This window comes from Ipomoea triloba, chromosome 15 (genome assembly GCF_003576645.1).
Source record: "Ipomoea triloba cultivar NCNSP0323 chromosome 15, ASM357664v1".
Classification (NCBI taxonomy): Eukaryota; Viridiplantae; Streptophyta; class Magnoliopsida; order Solanales; family Convolvulaceae; genus Ipomoea; species Ipomoea triloba.
Genome location: NC_044930.1, coordinates 12,543,823 through 12,562,506, shown reverse-complemented (window position 1 = coordinate 12,562,506; position 18,684 = coordinate 12,543,823). Strand labels below are relative to the sequence as shown.

Genomic DNA, 18,684 nt, shown 5'->3' with positions numbered 1-18,684 from the left:
ACTAGTTGCAAGGTCCGATGAAGATGTTGACAAGTTGTCTCTAATGCTACTGTGCACTCTACCTCACCCCCCCTGCTAGTTACGAACTGCCGCCAAATAACTACCTCACCCCCCCTGCTAGTTACGAACTGCCGCCAAATAAATTTCACCCCCCCCCTGCTAGTTACGAACTGCCGCCAAATAAATTTCACCAGTTTGTACTCGATTTCATCTTCTTTTCCCATTGCAATATTTATGATTCCAAAATGCAAAACCTTTATTCCCTCTTATTCGTAAGCTTGTTGTAGATAGGTTCGCAGGAGCCGTAGCTTGTCATATAAAGATCGGATGATTATTTGTGTATCAGGAAGAAGAATCAAACAAGGATGTGGTTTCTCAACAAGTTGTTGCTCTAAATGTATAATCAATACTTTAAGCCTTAAATATCATACTTTATAACTTAAATGTAATACTTCATAGCACAAATTTAATACACAGTTTATATGTAGATATATTTAATACTTTAAGCCTTAAACACAATACTTTATAGCCTAAATATAATACTTCATAACACAAATCTAATACAAAATTTGAGGTAGATATATTTAATACTTTAAGCATTAAACACAATACTTTATAGGCTAAATATAATACTACGTACTTCATAACACAAATCTAATGCATAGTTTAAGGTAGATATATTTAATACTTTAAGCCTTAAACACAATACTTTATTTCCTAAATATAATACTTCATAACACAAATCTAATATATAGTTTAAGGTAGATATGTTTAATACTTTAAGCCTTAAATGTAACACTTTATATTTTAAATGTAATACTTTATAGCACAAATCTAAAACATATATAATCAATACTTTAAACCTTAAATACCGTACTTTAAGAATCATATATAATACTTCATATATACATAAAAAAAATGTTGTACTTTATAACAAAATATAGCATGACTACTGTGACTCTAAATTGTAAGCCATTATTTCTGAACTTACTCTTACGAATTGTTTAAAATTAATTGACAAAATTAATATTATTTAAATTGTAGAAAAACTCTAATGAATGATATGATTATGAAATACGGTATCAATTTTGAGAGCATTTCTGCGCCATTAGAGATTCAGACCAATCATCGGTACCCAATACATTTAGGTAAGCATCGCAGTAAAACTCTACCGTTTGCTTCGTATCTACTTGTACACTCTATGACCTAAATTATATAGATCCGACCCGTCTCACGGGTCTCCACCCGTGAGACGGTCTCACACAAGTGTGACCCTAAACTGAAGGATTATTATCAAAATGGTCCATTGACTATATCAAAATTACCAATTTGGTCTCTTCAGATAAATGAATGTCTAAGGACTAAACAAATGGATGACTAAATTGATTAAGGGTGTGTTTGGAAACGCGGAAAATGATTTCTGGAAATCATTTTCCGGGTTTGTGGTGTTTAGGAAAGACAAGGAAAACATGGTCAAAGGAAAATAGCTAGTCAGTCAATGGAAAATCAGCCTCATTTGGAGGAAAATGACTTCCCCTTTTTTTGGGGGGAAGTCATTTTCCGGATCACACCTCTCTCTTGCACTCACTGTCCAGATCTCGCATCTCACTTCTCTCGCACTCTTACATCTCACTGTTCTTCATCTGCTCTTTCTATTGGCTTCCTATCAAGGTAATTTTCTTGCTCTTTCTCACTTTTCTTGCTCTCTCCATGTAGATTTTCTCAGATCTAAGAACATTTGCCTATTTTTGAGCAAAAAGGAAACTGATTTCACAACCAATTCGCCGGACTAATTTGTGAAACCAGTCCCACGGACTGGTTTTTGAAACCAGTCCCGTCGAATTGGCCAAACCAGTCCCCTGAGACTGGTTGCGCAAACCAGTCCTTGGGACTGGTACGCAAACCAGTCCCTGGGAAGTGTTTTGAGAGCCATTTTAACTTTGTATAAGAAACTCATAGTATTACCGGATAGTGAATTAACTCCCCATGAAATCATTAGCAATCCTCGATTTTATCCATACTTTAAAGATTGTCTAGGAGCAATAGATGGAACCCATATTTGTGCTTCTGTGCCACTTGATGTGCAAGGAAGATTTCGCGGACGGAAATGTGGAGCAACACAAAATGTGTTTGCTGCCGTCACGTTTGATTTGAGATTTTGTTATGTGCTTGTTAGGTGGGAAGGTTGTGCACACGATTCTCGTGTCTTGAATGATGCACTCACACGTCCTAATACATTTAAAATTCCAGAAGGTATAAATAATACAACTATCATTTTTTTCATTATGTTACAATATATTATATATGGCACATATAAGTAATCAAGTTGTGTACACTTGTAGGAAAATATTATCTTGGTGATGCTGGATATGACATCCGGAATGGGATACTTACTCCATACCGTGGTGTTAGATCTCATTTGAAGGAGTTTAGTGGTCATCGTCCTGAGAATAAGAAAGAACTATTTAATCTTCGTCATTCGTCCTTAAGAACAACTATTGAAAGAGTGTTTGGAATTTTGAAGAAACGATTCCGTGTATTAGATGCCGAACCATTTTGAGATTTTATGACACAAGTGGATATAGTTTTAGCTTGTTGCATAATTCATAACCATATTATGAAATTAATCAAGCGTTAGTTGATAATGATGATGGTAGCTTGTTGACATTATCTCATACCCAAAGTGAAGAAAGACACGAGGCTAGACTGTGGAATGCAAAGAGGGATGAAATTGCAGAACAAATGTGGAATGACTTTAGTATCTAGTTTGTTGTTAAACATTTCTTATTGCTACTTTGTTGGATGTTATTAGTTGTTAAACTTGGATTAGTTTATGTTTGGTACTTGTTTTATTGTTAAACATTTCTTAGTGCTGCTTTGTTGAATGTTATTAATTGTTAAACTTGGATTACTTTATAGTTGATATTTGTTTTATTGTTAAATATGATATATACTTTAATTCCAAAATTATTTGTATTTATTATAGCATCATGAATAAAGGCAAGAGAATTGACACTTCTAAGCAATTTAGGTGGACAAAGCCAATAGAGGGTGTATTTCTACAGATATTAGCTGAAGAGGCTAACAACCCCAACAATCCAACTAACAATTTTAGATCTTCCTCATTCAACCGTGTTGCTTCTACTATTTCTGAACAATTCAATGTTGCATGTGAATCCAAACATGTAGAAAATCATTTGAAAACAGTGAAGAACACGTGGATGACGATTTGCCAAGTGAAAAAATTGAGTGGAGTTGGTTAGGATGATTCGTTGAAAATGATTATGCGCGATTCATCAACTTATATGGAGCTTATATCGGTAATGTTTTTTTTTAAAAAAAAAATATAATTCTAATGTTAAAATTTTTTAATATTGCATACTTTTTAATGTATTTTTGCTTTTTATTGATAGGCAACTCCCAAGTATGAAACTATATTGAATAGAAAAATTGAGTATTATCGGCTTCCACTGCCGGCCTCCGGCCGGAGCTCTAATGGAGCTTTGAGCCGGCAGTTTTGGTCGCCTTCTACTCTTCTTCCGCCCCGGCCACCATCGCAGCTCCGTCCGCCTCCGACCACCGCCACAGATCTTCTTATTCCGTCTTCTCTCCCTTTGAATAAAATAATAGTAGGTAGGTATTGGGGTTTGTGTTGGCAGTCTTGAACTCCCAACCCTATTTTGACTTTACCCACTTTTTATTTTCTCTATTATTGTGTTTTCCTCTCGTTAGTTTCACGAGTTTTTTTCCTCTCGTTACTTTCATGAGCTTTTCATTTTCATTAGCATAAATCGTTTAGTTTGGTTTCGACAAGTGTTGATCTTATCCTGGCGAGCAAAAAAGAATGATGACGAAGACCCAGATCTTTGATGAAGCTTTAAGCTCCCTGAAAGAACATAGCTTCATAGTTATAAAACAGTCTGCGATTCAAGTTTTCTATAGCATAGTTAGAAAAGTTGTTTCTATGTCTGACTGTAAGGAATGGTTCACCATTTCATTGATCATTGATGTCAACGTTTTATGTTATGAATTAATGGAATAGCTACGTTTACCTTCAAAAAAAAATTGAGTATTATGATGAAATGTCTATTGTTGTTGGGAGAGATTGTGCTGTAGGAAGGTTTGCAAAATCTTTTGTAGATATTGAGTTAGAAGGTACCAATGAAGTGGATGACATAACTCCTGAAAACTTGCATAACCAAAATGACGAAGAAACTAGGGGGAAAACATCTATATCAACTGCTACTTCGTCTAAAAAATCAGGGCGTAAGAGAAAGTCATTTGACTTGAAAGTGGATGAAATGGCAGAGCAACTTGGTAACATTGCATCAGCCATTAAGTCATTGAGCACCGGTGTCATTGATGAAAGTGAATTGTATTAACAAGTGATGACAATATGCGCTGACTTTCACGAGGATGACTTGTGCAAAGCATTTGAATGCGCTGACTTTCACGAGGATGACTTGTGCAAAGCATTTGAATTTCTAGACTTTCACGAGGATGACTTGTGCAAAGCATTTGAATTTCTAATGACAAACGAGGATGACTTGTGCAAAGCATTTGAATTTCTAATGACAAACGAAGTTCAAGCTAGAATTTTCAAGGTGAAGAGTTCAAGCTTGAAGAGAAAGTGAATTGAGAGCTTTATGAAGAGTTCAAGCTTGAAGAGAAAGTGAATTGAGAGCTTTATTTCATCTTTGAGTTAGATATTGGTTATGATTGAGAGCTTTATTTCATCTTTGAGTTAGATATTGGTTATGTTGGATTTTATGACTTTCTCTTGGATTGTAAGACTTTAATGGTTGGATTTTATGACTTTCTCTTGGATTGTAAGACTTTAATGTTGGATTGCTAGATTGTTATCTTGGATTGTAAGACTTTAATGTTGGATTGCTAGATTGTTATTTTGATATCTTATTTTGGATTGTAAAATTTGGATGGGATGATCAACTAGTTATTTTTGCTTTGTTATTTTTAATTGTAATATTTTGGTTAGTTATTTTGATATTTTATTAGTCATTTGTTTTTTTTGTTCATAACTACTTTCTCAACCTATTGAAGCACAAGAGTCAGTATTGCCTCCACTGAGGCTCGAACCTACCACCTCCCGTATAAAGAGAAGGGTTTGATGCCACTGAAAATTATACTGAAAATTGTTATTATAAATGTTGTTATATTTATTATTTAAACAAATATACTAAAATACGTAATTATAGAATTCTGTTCATTTTCCTCCTCATTTTCTGGAAAATGAACCAAACACACAAATACAGATTTTTGCTCTGCAGCCAAACACAAGAAAGGAAAATGATTTCTAGAAAATGACTCATTTTCCATAAATCATTTTCCTGCTTTCCAAACACACCCTAAGATTTTTAAAGTTGAGAGACTTAACGAGACAAAAATAAAAAAACAAAAAAACAATCAAGGATGAAATTGATAATTTCACTACAGATAAGAGATCATTTAGTAATTAACTCATCTCTAATTCATAAAATCTATATTTAAATTCATATTGTTATTTAAAAAACTAATCCTTTAACAATTAAAAATTTAAATTTAAACTTAAAATCCCTCGCTAGTCTTCCAACCCTAGACGCCGCTGCCGCTGCCGCTGCTTCCCCTGCGATTCTGCGACGTGTCCTCCATTGTCGTCGACGAAGCAAGCAGAACCAGAAGCCGACGCCGCCGTCTCCCGTCCTCCCCTGCCGTCGCCTCCGCCTCCGCCTATCATCTCTAACTCTACAATAGATTAACTTGATGAATGCCAATTGACTATTTGAATTGTTTTGATTTTCAAAAGTGTTCATTACTTTTCTGACCTCACTGAACAAAATTCCTGCATACACCACTGCCAGTCACCCCATACAGACTAGAGTGAGTAGGTATTGAGCTGAAACGGTGAAGAAAATGAGGGAAGAAGAAATCGACAGGCTGAGAGGGGTGGTGAGGGACTGCATGAGCAAGCACTTGTACTCGTCAGCAATCTTCTTTGCCGATAAAGTGGCGGCGATAACGTCAGACCCCACAGACATCTACATGCAAGCGCAAGCTCTCTACCTCGGTGGACACTACCGCCGTGCATTCCACCTCCTCAATGCCTCCCAAATTGTTCTCCGTGATCTCCGCTTCCGTTATCTTGCTGCTAAGTGCCTGGTATGTGTGCTGTTCCACATTCAATTTTTTGGAATTCTCACCTTTTTTATTTTCATTCATTTGGAAGTGAACTTCATAGGTTTATCTCTCTAAGAAAAAAAAAAGGAGTAAATTCGTGTGCTTTACTCCTACGCAGGGTTAAAGGACCAATATTTGGTAATATGATTCAATTTGGCAATTGCAAATTATTAGATACCCAAGTTGTTCATTCTAAACTGACTGTTTCATTTGGTAACTTCTTTGTGTATATTCTCTATGTTCTATATATTGGCTACATTTGGTGAAGATGATTTAATCTCTTACTAGGATTTTAGTTTAAATAATCTACATTTTAAATGTTTAGCTTAGATTATTTTTGAAAATAAGATGACTCATTCCTGAATTCTGCCAAGACTTTAGCTTATTTAAGCCGTTTTTTCAAAGTAACTTGACAAATACCATAATCTGTAATAAACTTTGCCAACATGACTGTGGGTAAACTTTGATGAATTTGGTTTTCTTGTGTTCCTAAGTTTCTATTTTCTTATAAAAGGGGCATTTCTGTGTATGTTACTTAGATAAGATTGAAGTGATTGTGACTCATGATTCTAATTTCAGCATCTATTGTATTTTTGTAACTTCTTCTGTTTTACTTATGAATTTGTATCATTAGGGGGAATTGAAAGAGTGGGATCAATGCCAACTAGTTCTTGGTAATGCAAATGTGGATGAACATGGAAATGTTACTGAACTTGGGGATTGTAGTAGCATGTACCTGGACAAGGATGGTGAAGATCGTGAAATCAATGTATGTTAATTCCTTGGGAGGGGGAGGAGGTTCACCTTGGTTTTCTTTCTGTGAATTGCAATTGTAATTGTAGTCTGTTCTGATGTATACCCTCTCCATTATCCAGTTTTTTTTTTTTGAAAACTCTCCATTATCCAGTTAATTTAGTGTTTGTGTTGTGGCAGATTTTGTCTGCAATATGCTTCTTGAGGGGCAAGGCATCTGAAGCATTGGAGAACCGTGCACAAGCTCAGCTATGGTAAGTATAGTAATTTCCTAACACTATCTTGTTTGATATAGTATTTTGTAAGTTGTAACTTCTCTATTTTCAATATTCTCATCTATATATGATTATGCGATTTGTTATCCTTTTCCTGTTGTACATGTGTTCACATACTATTGGGATTAACTCATCTTTATATAACTCATAACTGTTTGTCTGTTTCTATGACTTATGCAGGTACAAAGCTGCCATCAAAGCTGATCCTTTGTGTTATGAGGTGTGCGGCTTGATTTGTTATTTGGTTATTGATTCTCCAAATTTTTATAGGTGCTTTTTCCTGACTGAATGGAATTGCAAATCCTGAAACTATTTTCTATACATTGGACAACAAATATACAAATGTATTTAATCTTTCATTTTTAAATATATTTTTCTTGCTTTTTTACAGGCCTTGGCATGCCTTGTAGAGAATCATATGCTCACTTGTGATGAAGGTGAGGATTCATTAATCATTTAATCTATATTACTTTCTAATTTATTGCTGGGATTGAGTGCTTAAAAAGATTGGTGTAATTTTATATGGAAATAGGAACTGCAGAAATATCTGAGCAAAGTCATTTTGAGACTCCAGTTTACTCAAAATTATAACATTCTGTTCTATTTGCTTGTGAAATAAAGTTCATTCATTTGTTTTAATTGCTGCACTCTATCAGAGGCAAGCCTACTCTCATCATTACAGTTTGGTGCTGAAGATGGTTGGCTCTCTTCATTCTATTCTTGCTTGGTAAAGAAGGTAAGGATTTCATATGAGCTATGTTATCAGCTGTATCGACCTGTAATGTCTTCTGGTGATGCATAAAAAATGGTTGTCTTTCCTCTTGCATTTCAATTATTTATTGCTTCTATGTGTGAACGAATTATTATCATAATGTTTTGCAGTATGAAAAAGAGAATGTAGTGGAAGCGAAATTTAGGGAACTGGAACAGGATGGTCCAAGTATAAAACCATTAGACAAATCCTTATTGTGCACACTCAAGACGAATACTGATCTTTTGGCCTGCAAAGCTGAGTATTATCATCAGTGTTCTGAATATCAAAAATGTTTTGAACTAACATCCACGTAAGTTGGTAACTGATTCAAAGGAATACTACTAACATTTTACGTGCTTCTATAATTAATGTTACTTAGATAACATATTCTCCCTTGCTCCACGATCACTATGTAACTCAGATTACTTGAGAAGGATCCATTCCATCTTAAGAGTACCTTAGTGCATTTGGCAGCTGCCATGGAACTGGGGCACTCAAATGAGCTGTATGTCATGGCAAGCAATTTAGTCAAGGACTACCCTCAGCAGTGAGTATGCCTGAACACTGTTAAATTTTCAATTGAAGTTTGCGTTCTTAGTGAACAACTGAACATATCAGTATATCATCTTTAACTTCTTTCCATATTGTATTCCCTGTACATTATTCTTGTCATTTTTGTATATATGGAATGCCATTACATCAATGCATGACACTGAAAGTGATAAGAAGACTGTTCAGGATATTTTTTTTAGTAAACATATTGAACACATCTTTGCTGCACATATATTCCATTTTTTAAAATGAAGGAACCATTGCTGTTTGTTATCTATATTCTTGTTCTTGGACATCCTTTTAAAATCTTGTTAACTCGCCAGTGTGTTCTTTGACCTAGGGCACTGTCATGGTTTGCAGTTGGTTGTTACTACTATTGTATAAAGAAGTATGAACAAGCACGCCGTTATTTTAGGTATCAATTTTACCTACCTAGATTTTTCTATTTAAAATTTAATTTGGCACTGTCCTGCCACTGAGGATTGAAAGCAATGTGGTTGTTCAAAGAAATCTTATTCTTAATCAATGCTGCAATTTAAAAGCTTTGGCACTTGTACTACATATGGGGTTATATGTGTCTAATTTTATTGGCTATCGTTTTTTCTCTAAATAAATTTTATAATTTGTATTTACAGTAAGGCGACTAGTTTAGATGGAACATTTGCTCCAGCTTGGATAGGTTATGGTAATGCTTATGCAGCTCGAGAAGAGGGAGACCAAGCAATGTCTGCCTACCGTACTGCTGCTCGCTTATTTCCTGGGTAATTGCACAAATCAGGCAGTATATGGGGAATGCTAGATGAGTTGAAAGTATTATTATTATTATTATTATTATTATTATTTCAATGAGCCGATGAGGCTAAATTGAAAGAAAATCAACTAAGGTGGATGTTTGGACATGTAGGCCTATGGATGCACCAGTTTAGCAATAATAATAACATTGGTCTTCAATCTCATCTATAATTGAAACCCAAGTTTAGATAGAATTTTTGCTTTCGGTGTTTGGAGGTTGAATCCTAATATTCTCTTATTCCAGATGCCATTTGCCCACTCTATACATTGGAATGGAGTACATGCGAACCCACAGCTTCAAACTTGCTGAGCAGGTAATTGACATTAATCTGTGAATTTTATCGACGTGGATCCAAACTTGGTATATATGTTTCCTGCTTGAAACTCGTTTCCTCTTCTATGGTATAAGTAATTAAATCTTCCCTGCAGTTTTTTATACAGGCAAAGACAATATGCCCCTTGGATCCACTTGTATACAATGAACTCGGAGTTGTTGCTTATCATATGAATGAGTACGAACCTTAACCCTGTTCAAATATGTATTCCAGAAAATCCAGACATGCAATAGTATTTTATCTGCAACTTATAAAAAAGGTGTCTTGTTCAAATTGAAACATCTTTGTATCAGTTTTTTTTTTTTTTTTTTAATAATAAATAAATCAGTTTGCATAGTTATTCATACTTAAGTGAGAATTATGCGCTAAATTTTCCCTCCATTTCACATATTTGGCTTTTGATTACTTTTCCCTTCACAAATGTCTTTCTATTGTTACCATAATACATTATTTTCTTCTTTGTTTCACTGACATATTCAGGTATAAAAAGGCTGTCCATTGGTTCGAGAAGACATTGGCTCACATCCCATCTAACCTGAGTGAGATGTGGGAACCAACAATCGTCAATCTTGCTCATGCATTGAGAAAATTAAAGTAAGTAAACTTCTGTCATCTGCACTCCACATTATTCGAATGTGTTGATAGTGCTTCAGAGTAAATCACTCCCTTGTTGGTTCTTTGAAGTGTTAAGGTTCATGTTTGCCTGTCTGAATTCATATATTGCGTTAACATTTTCAAGCTCTTCTTATCTCACCCTACTTCAATTCTCTCTCCAGTAGGCATTCTTCAAATCTTCTTTTCTTTCTTTCTTTCTTTCTTTTCAGGAGGTACAACGAGGCAATTACATACTATGAAAAAGCTCTTGCATTGTCAACAAGAAGTTTAAGTACATATGCCGGACTTGCATACACTTATCACCTGCAGGTAACTTTAAGTACTCCATGCTATGGAGGAAAAGTTGCTTGGTTTGACATCTTGAACGCCATAGATTTACGATGCTGACTCTTTCCTTAACGCAGGAAAAGTTCTCCGCTGCAATTACTTACTACCACAAGGTGAGTTGCATCTAGATAAGATATTTAATGTCTTAAGGAAATTATTATATATGGACCGTCATTATCAATCAAAGGAATGGTTTATATACGGTGTGTCATTGACAAAATGCTCAATAGCGAGTTGCAACTACTTTCAGCCTCATTTTCAAACTGTGATGCAGGCTTTATGGCTCAAACCAGACGATAAATTCTGCACCGAGATGTTGACTTTGGCTCTAGCGGATGAATGTCGATATGGCTCCATTCCAAGAATTGAATCTCACCATAATGAGCTATTGATTTAGAGGGCACACAAGATGCAAAACTTCTGTGTTGTAGTAGTTATAACAAGCCGGTATATACCCATTGCCCATACCCCATGATCTGTATGGAAGCAAAAATCATAATTTGGGGGGTTCAATTGCCCCATCAGATCAGCATCTAAGTGTTTCTTGCGAATGATGATTTAAAAGAATCATCTCCCATTTTTGTATCTCAGGTATGGAGTTGATCTTGTTTGTGTTATTGTACAAGGTTGTCTTGTTTTCATTTTCAAGTCTTGATGTCTTGTGAGATATTCTTGTATCTAATAAGGGTTAATTACTTTTTGATTTTAAATTTATAGGTGACAATTTATTTTTAATTATTTTTTTTCTTCAAAATATTCATTTATAGTTTTATTATTACTGTGACATGATTATTTTTGGTTCTCTATCAATAAAATTCTTTAAGTTTCGTTAAATACAAGCTATTTCGGTCTTCAATTATGAATATTTTAAAGAAAAAATGTAAGAAAAATATAGCAAGTCAACTTACTTATAAAAAAGATCAAAGTATTCTTGTATTTAACAACATTTTAACGATTTGTTGACGGTGGATAAAAAATAGTTTTACCACAACAATATTAGGACTAGATGATGATGTTCTAATAAAAAAAGACTAAAATTGAATTATCACCTATAAATTTAAGATTAAAAAATAGAATTAACTCTAATAATAATTAATAATATATGTTTTTTAACAAGTAATCCTAGTTTGTCTTCTTTTTTAAGTTGTCACATTAAGATTAAAAAATGGAATTAACTCTAATAATAATTAATAATATATGTTTTTTAACAAGTAATCCTAGTTTGTCTTCTTTTTTAAGTTGTCACATCAGCCAAACACCTTGTGGTCTAGTGGTATCTGGTGTCCCATTTAACACTCTTACATGGATGATGGGAGTGGATTTGAGCTTCAGTGGAGGCAACTGTTGACTTTTTGTGCTTCATTAGGTTGAGAAGTAGCTATGAACAGATACTACATTGTAACTGAGTCAGTAATACTAAAAAAAAAAAGTTGTCACAGTTTAGTTTCTAGATCGTCAAATATTATTGCTCATACTCTCGCTATTGCTGTCGGTTCTCAGGCTAGCACTTTGTATTGAGACTCTGTCCCTCCTGACTTGATTTCTTCTCTTCTATAGTAATCTATTTCGGGGGTTTGGTTTCAAAAAAACAAGTGATCCCGGCCGGGGGTTTGGTTTCAAAAAAGTGATCCTAGTTTCGTCGGATTAATCTTAAGTCCACAGGACTCCGTCCCTAGATTCTCTGCGGATGTAAATTGTGAGTAACACAATTAGTCTACTAGTCACATCCTAGTTTTAATGTGCACACAAGATATCCAATCTAGACCTTCCAGTATCTTTGACTCTTTGAGTCATTTTTTCATACATGTTCCCAATGAGACCAACTACACTAAGCCCCACACTGCTGAGAAAGACAATGTACCTTCATGATTCCAACACGATAAAATTGAACTAATTCTCCAGTAGGAGAATGGTCCTTGAAAGGTCCTTCGAAAAAACCTAGTGTCTGAACTTAAAGCTCACCACAGGCAGCCTTGAATACACGCCCATCACTTCCCAAGCAAACCCTTGAGGAAATGTCGATCGGAACGCGTCGTGTGATGACTCAAAACTCTCCTCCTTGGATTTGTACAACTTCAACTATTCCGTCAACGAAGTCTTTAACTCTGCATTGTAATTCCCACCTCTAAGGCCTCCCTATAATAATAATAGTAATAGTAATAATAATAATGGTAATGGTAATGGTAATGGTAACTATAACACAACAGTAATAGCAATAACAACAATAATAATATTTGATGGTCCCGAAGGGTTGGGGTACAAGTCTAGAGGGGGGAGGGGGGGGGGGGAATAGACTTGTAGATTTTGAAAATTTTAACGTTTCGTTCAGATGATCTGAATGGTCACTTCTTTACAAATTAACGATTCATTGAGTATGCACATCGGAAATAGTTTTAACCCATTTTAAAGTGGTTTTGCACGTAATGTTTGTTTTTTGAAAAAGTTAAAGTTTCAGCATATTATAGTATGATTAGGGATGTCAACGGGGCGGAGCGAGGCCGGGGAATGGGATCCCCGCCCCCGTCCCCGAATTGTCTCCCCATTCCCCGTCCCCTCCCCGTTCCCCGGCGGGGATGGGGAATTATTCCCCATCCCCGTCACCACGGGGATCTTTCGGGGACGGGGAATCCCCGCGGGGATTTTTTTTTATGTTGTCAATTTAAAATTTAATATATTATTGATTTAAGCTCGTATAAACAATTTAATATATTATTGATTTGAGCTAATAAACAGTACAACACTAATACCTACAGTCATGGTTGAAAAAATCGCTAGGCGCTCGAGGAGCGCCTAGCCGGGGATTAATCGGCGCCTAGGCGTCCGTGTATTTTTTATTTTATTTTTTATTTTTTAAAATTTTTTTTTAAGTGTTTTTAATTTTTTAAAGACTAATAATTATAAATTATATAATACTTTAATAGTTAATACTAAAATATTAAATATTAACCTAAAAAATATCTAAAGTTTGTACAATTTATGAATATTTCGCTCAAAACGATTTTGTTTTGAGTGAAACGACCCATTAAAAAAAAGAACAATAGTTAATCGACCGCCTAGAAGGCCTAGTCGGTGCCTAGTCGGTCTAGTCGACGCCTAGGCGGTTAGCGCCTAAGCGGCCTAGGCGGTGCTTTGGCGGCCTAGGCGGAGCTTAGGCGGCCTAGGCAGTCGCCTAGCCAGCCAGCCGCCTAGACCACCATTTAATGTGATACGCTAGGCGGTCGACTAGCGCCTAGCGCCTAGGCGGGGATTAATCGACGCCTAGGCGGGATTTTTGCAACACTGCATACAGTAAAACAATTATCAGTTTGCTCCTATCAACATACATATAGAGCAATGTTAAAGAAAATCATAAAGTAAAGCAATGTTAAATCATACTGTAAATCAATGTTAAGTATCAACATACATACAAATGCATTGTATATTTCAAGAAAATCTATGGCAGCTTGTTTAAAGAAAATCATAGAGTATAAACTATAAACTGGGAAGGTGTGTACTATCAGCTTATTTAGCAATGTTAAATGTTAAGTGTACTGCATTTTCAATATCTTGATACCAAGAGGTGTGCACTGCTAGCTTATTGAAAATCATAAAGTATAAACTGGAATTTAATTTCCTTTCCTTTAAGGTATATATATATATATAATAAAAAAATCGGGGAATCCGGGACGGGGCGGGGACCGGGGATTGGGAATTTCTCCCCATCCCCGCCCCCGTTCCCCGAAATAATTCCCCGAATCCGTCCCCGTCGGGGGCGGGTTGAATTGCCATCCCTAAGTATGATAAATAATCCAGTAAAATAAAAAAGAGAAAATTTTTAAGTGGTTCGGCTAAAATCCAGTCTACGTCCACTCCTATCCTTTAACTTCCAAAAGAGGATTGCACTATGATCTTTTAGTACAATGGGGACACTCAAGCCTTGAACACCAAGTTGGCCTTGAGTTCCATAGGTTTTTTTAACTTCTACAAGTTTACTCCGCCTCTTTCTACTTCTACTAAGTAGAGTTTACAAAGTTTGAAGAAAAGAAATCTTCAATCTCCAACTAAGAGCTTAATTGGCTTGTGGTGAGTTGATCTTGATCTTCACGTATTGAGCAGCTCAATGCTATTTCTAGATATTGCTTTGTAGCGCTTGATCTCTCCCACACTGGTCACGTAAAAACTGATTTTGAAAGCCTCAAACACTTGAACTTTTTCTCTTAAAATGACCAATGGTCTTGAATGAAGGTATTTATAAGTGTTTAGAAATGAATCCATTGGAGGGAAATCCATTTCAAATGGCTATTACTAGTGTGTAATGATCAATGTGCAATTCGAGGGTTGCCTTTATGTTTGATTTTTCAGCTGTTTGACCTCTTTTTTCTACTAAACATGCCTTTTTGTTTTGATCACATTATCTTTGGCATATGGACCTATGACTCCTTTTGCTTTGATCACATTCTTGTTTGAGTTTCACGGCGTTTTAAGGTTTCGAACTGTTCAACTGACAGTTAGCTTCGAGTCGTTAACACTCACCATTCAAATGATTGAGCTTCGAACCTTAAGGCTTGCAACCTCTTGGTTACAAATGATTGTCCTTACCATCTATTCCCTTAGTCCCTATCACTCGGTAAGGTAGGTCCTTCCACCATTCGGCCTTTGCAACCTTCTGGTTTTGTAGTCTTCATCTCGAATCTTTAGGTTTTCGAATCTTCAAGTCTTCATCCTTCTTTTCTTCCGAATCGTGACCATTCGATTTTAGTCACCAGAATTGTAACCACTCAAGTCACTGTTCTTTCCTTTTGAAGGATTCAGATGAGCAGAAAATTCTAAGTCTAGAAAATTAAATAAAATGGGCACTAAACTTTCCTAACATGTTTGGTATCATCAAAATCTATATTATAAGTTTTTCGAATAATTTTCTCTTTTTTTATGATGCCAAAACCTATACCCATATTATGAGGCTGTTTACATCTCGAATTGATAACATTTTATCCAATCCAACCCATAAATGAGTTTGACAAATTTTCTAAGGAAATTAGAACTACAATAAAGTAAATAAAGTCAATGCAATGCACCACGCAAAAATATTTTCATTAACATTTCAAAATATTACAATTTGAGTGCGTCAAAATACAAGAAAATATTACGATGAAAGATCTACATGAAGATTCAGTCTTCTTCATCCCTCTTCTTCTTCTCTTCAATATCTTTCTTCAATCTCTCCATGTATTAATCTATTACCTTGTTTATTGCTCGTCTGGTGGCTAAAACATCATTTTCAACCATATGCGGTCTATAGAAGGAAGTGACTCTCATATGAAAATAGTTTCGAAATGCTTCGATCATTGTATTTCCATCTAAGGCTCCGCATTTCTACTAGATGATGCATTCGCCGCCGGGCTTTTTACCATTAAGTAGGGAGATATCAAGCTTCTTCAAGACATCCATAAGAATCATCCCTAACTTGTGTTCTGAATCGTGCTTCAATGCTAGATCTTGAGGAGTGACATGCTGGACCATTTGCCTTTCAGAGTCATCAACTCGAATGGAAAAAGGATTCCTCAGCCTTTCGGTTATCCTCATCTCGGCCTCAGCATTCTCAATTCGTTGTCTTTTATTTGCTTTTTCGACCTCTTCATCCCTTATTTTCACATTATCAAGGAGAAGAAATTGGTTCTTGATATGAACCTAGTCCAAGGTTTAAATAAAGATGGAGTATTGTCCCAAGATAGCTCCCAAGGTAATGATAGAGATGGATCAAAATACCTTAGACCTCACGACAAACCCTTAGTCCCAAATCCTCAAAGACTTAGAAGAATCCCATTGTAGCTTCAAGTACATTGATAATGCAATCTTCAATCAACTAGAGTCAGATCTAGTTTCCTTCAAAAAATGGTCGGGTAGAACGTAGGCATTGTCATGTTGTTGAAATTGGCTTGGCTTTACTGGCTCAAACATATGTTCCCTAGTGTTTCTAGGACTATGCGTTTGAAACTGCGGTCTATTTAATCAATAAAATGCCCACTAGAGTTCTTGATAATGAAAATCCTCACTTTCGTATACACAAGTCGCGTCCCTCTTACTCTTTTTTTACGCTTGTTTGGTTGCTTGTGTTTTCCTTTGTTACGTCCATATAATCGAAATAAACTACAGTTTCATTCGGCACGTTGTGTTTTCTTAGGTTGCCTTGAGTCGTTTCGTGGCTACCGTTGTTTGAATCTAACCATTAATAAGGTACTCATCTACCGCATATGCGTTTCGATGAGACCGTTTTTTCCTTTTGCCACTAGTGTTAATGTGCAGGCCAATACTAAGCAACCGGAACCATAGGGTGTTACTACTGTGGCAGTGGATAGCTCTGGCCCGTGCGTGTGGTGTCGAATATGTCTGGTGTTGCTGTCTCTATGTCGCTGCATGAGGTTACACCAGAGCGGGATGCGCCTAGTAGCTCACCGCGGACTGTCTCTAGACTGTCGGTTCAGCCTGCTCGACCTCGACCACGACAGTCTCATCGCGGGCAGCCTTGGTCTCATCCGATGACGTTACAGAGTATGTCACGGGGTCCATCGACTTTGGTTTCTCAGGTTGGTGTGCTCGAACCCACGTGCTATTCTCAAGCTGTGCTATATCTTGAGTGGAGAAAGGCTATGGACCTCGAGTTCAATGCCTTGTTACAAAACAATACTTGGCGGTTGGTCCCGCTAGAACCCGGTATGAATGTCGTTGGATGGAAGTGAGTTTTTCGTACCAAACAAAAAGCCGATGGTTCTGATTATGTGTGTGTGCGTGACTGAGCTAGTGGTAAACATGAGTCATGAGTTTAAGGCTTGTGATATGGGTAGTCCTTCATTTTTTCTGGGAATTGAGGCAATTCTTCATGGTGATGGTATGCTCTTGTCTCAGCAGCGCTACACGAAGGAAATTTTGAAGTGTGCAAGCATGGTTGACTGTAAGGCGTTAGCCACGCTTGTCTCCCTTGTTTGGACGGAAGAATAGTCTTAGACGCCATATGCTGATCCGACGCAGTACATGAGTCTAGCGGGCGCTTTGCAATACCTCTCGATAACCAGTCTTGATCTTGCCTTTGTAGTTAATAAGTTTTGTCAACATATGCATGCACCCACCACGACGTATTGGGGTATGCTGAAGCAGGTGCTTCGGTATGTTAAAGGTACTGTTTATTATGGTCTTCGACGTATTGGGGTATGCTGAAGTAGGTGCTTCGGTATTATACTCTTGAGTTGCATGCCTTTTCTGATTCGGATTGGGCTGGTGATCCGGGGGATAGCAAGTCTACCAGTGGTTTTGCGATTTTCCTAGGAGCTAATATGATTTCTTGGACTTGTCGGAAGTAGCGTACTGTCGCTCGTTCTTCCACGGAGGCTAAGTACAAGGCTTTGCCGGATGTGTTTACCGAAGTAACGTGGTTGGTGTCGCTTATGAAGGAGCTCGGTTTGCCTTTGTCTTCCTCTCCTAAGTTGCGGTGTGACAACTTAGGTGATACTTATTTGTGTACTAAACCGGTGTTTCATGCGAGGATGAGGCATGTGGAAATTGATTACGATTTCGTTCGTGATAAAGTGTCCAAGAAGGAAATACAGGTTAATTTCATTTCCACCAAGGATCAGTTGGCAGACATCTTCACGAAAGCTCTTTTTGGCGTGAAATTCTCTTTCTTACGGAGCAAGCTCAATGTTGTTCTAGCCAACCTTACGCTTGAGGGGGAGTGTTAGGAATATATTATTGGTGTTCTAGTTGGACTCTACTGTTGTACTTATATCTACCTTGTATTCCTATTGTACTGTTAGTTCAGATAATACAATCCTCATCTTCCCAAGCAAAAACCACGAATTTGGACATCTTAGATGGTATTTTTGGGCTCTTCCAAATCAGCTTTAATGCAAGTAAAATAGCCTTAAAAAGTTGGCGTTGAAAAGTTACTCCAATAAACATAGAAAATTCCGTGAGCATCTTGGCAGAATCTGGTAGTTTTGTTCCTAAACTAAAACAGTGTTTTTGAAATTTCTTGTCCCTTTATTCTTCTTTGTTTGTTATTGTTCTAGTTCTTGTTTTCGTTCTCAAACATTACCTTATTACTTGGATTACCCTTCTTCTTCAATTCACAAAA

At 36.5% G+C, this 18,684-nt stretch overlaps 1 protein-coding gene across 1 annotated transcript; it reads left to right on the top strand.

Moving 5' to 3' along the window:
* The first annotated feature begins 5,566 nt into the window (after nt 1–5,566).
* Nucleotides 5,567–11,325, top strand: LOC116007282 (anaphase-promoting complex subunit 6). Its single transcript, XM_031247919.1, has 16 exons — nt 5,567–6,156; nt 6,809–6,943; nt 7,108–7,181; nt 7,383–7,422; nt 7,594–7,639; nt 7,859–7,938; nt 8,085–8,266; nt 8,378–8,503; nt 8,849–8,923; nt 9,144–9,269; nt 9,545–9,614; nt 9,730–9,812; nt 10,116–10,229; nt 10,460–10,559; nt 10,655–10,690; nt 10,852–11,325. Exons 1-16 carry the CDS (start codon nt 5,911–5,913, stop codon nt 10,972–10,974), a joined length of 1,656 nt encoding a protein of 551 aa, XP_031103779.1. The 5' UTR covers nt 5,567–5,910; the 3' UTR covers nt 10,975–11,325.
* Nucleotides 11,326–18,684: the final 7,359 nt, after the last annotated feature.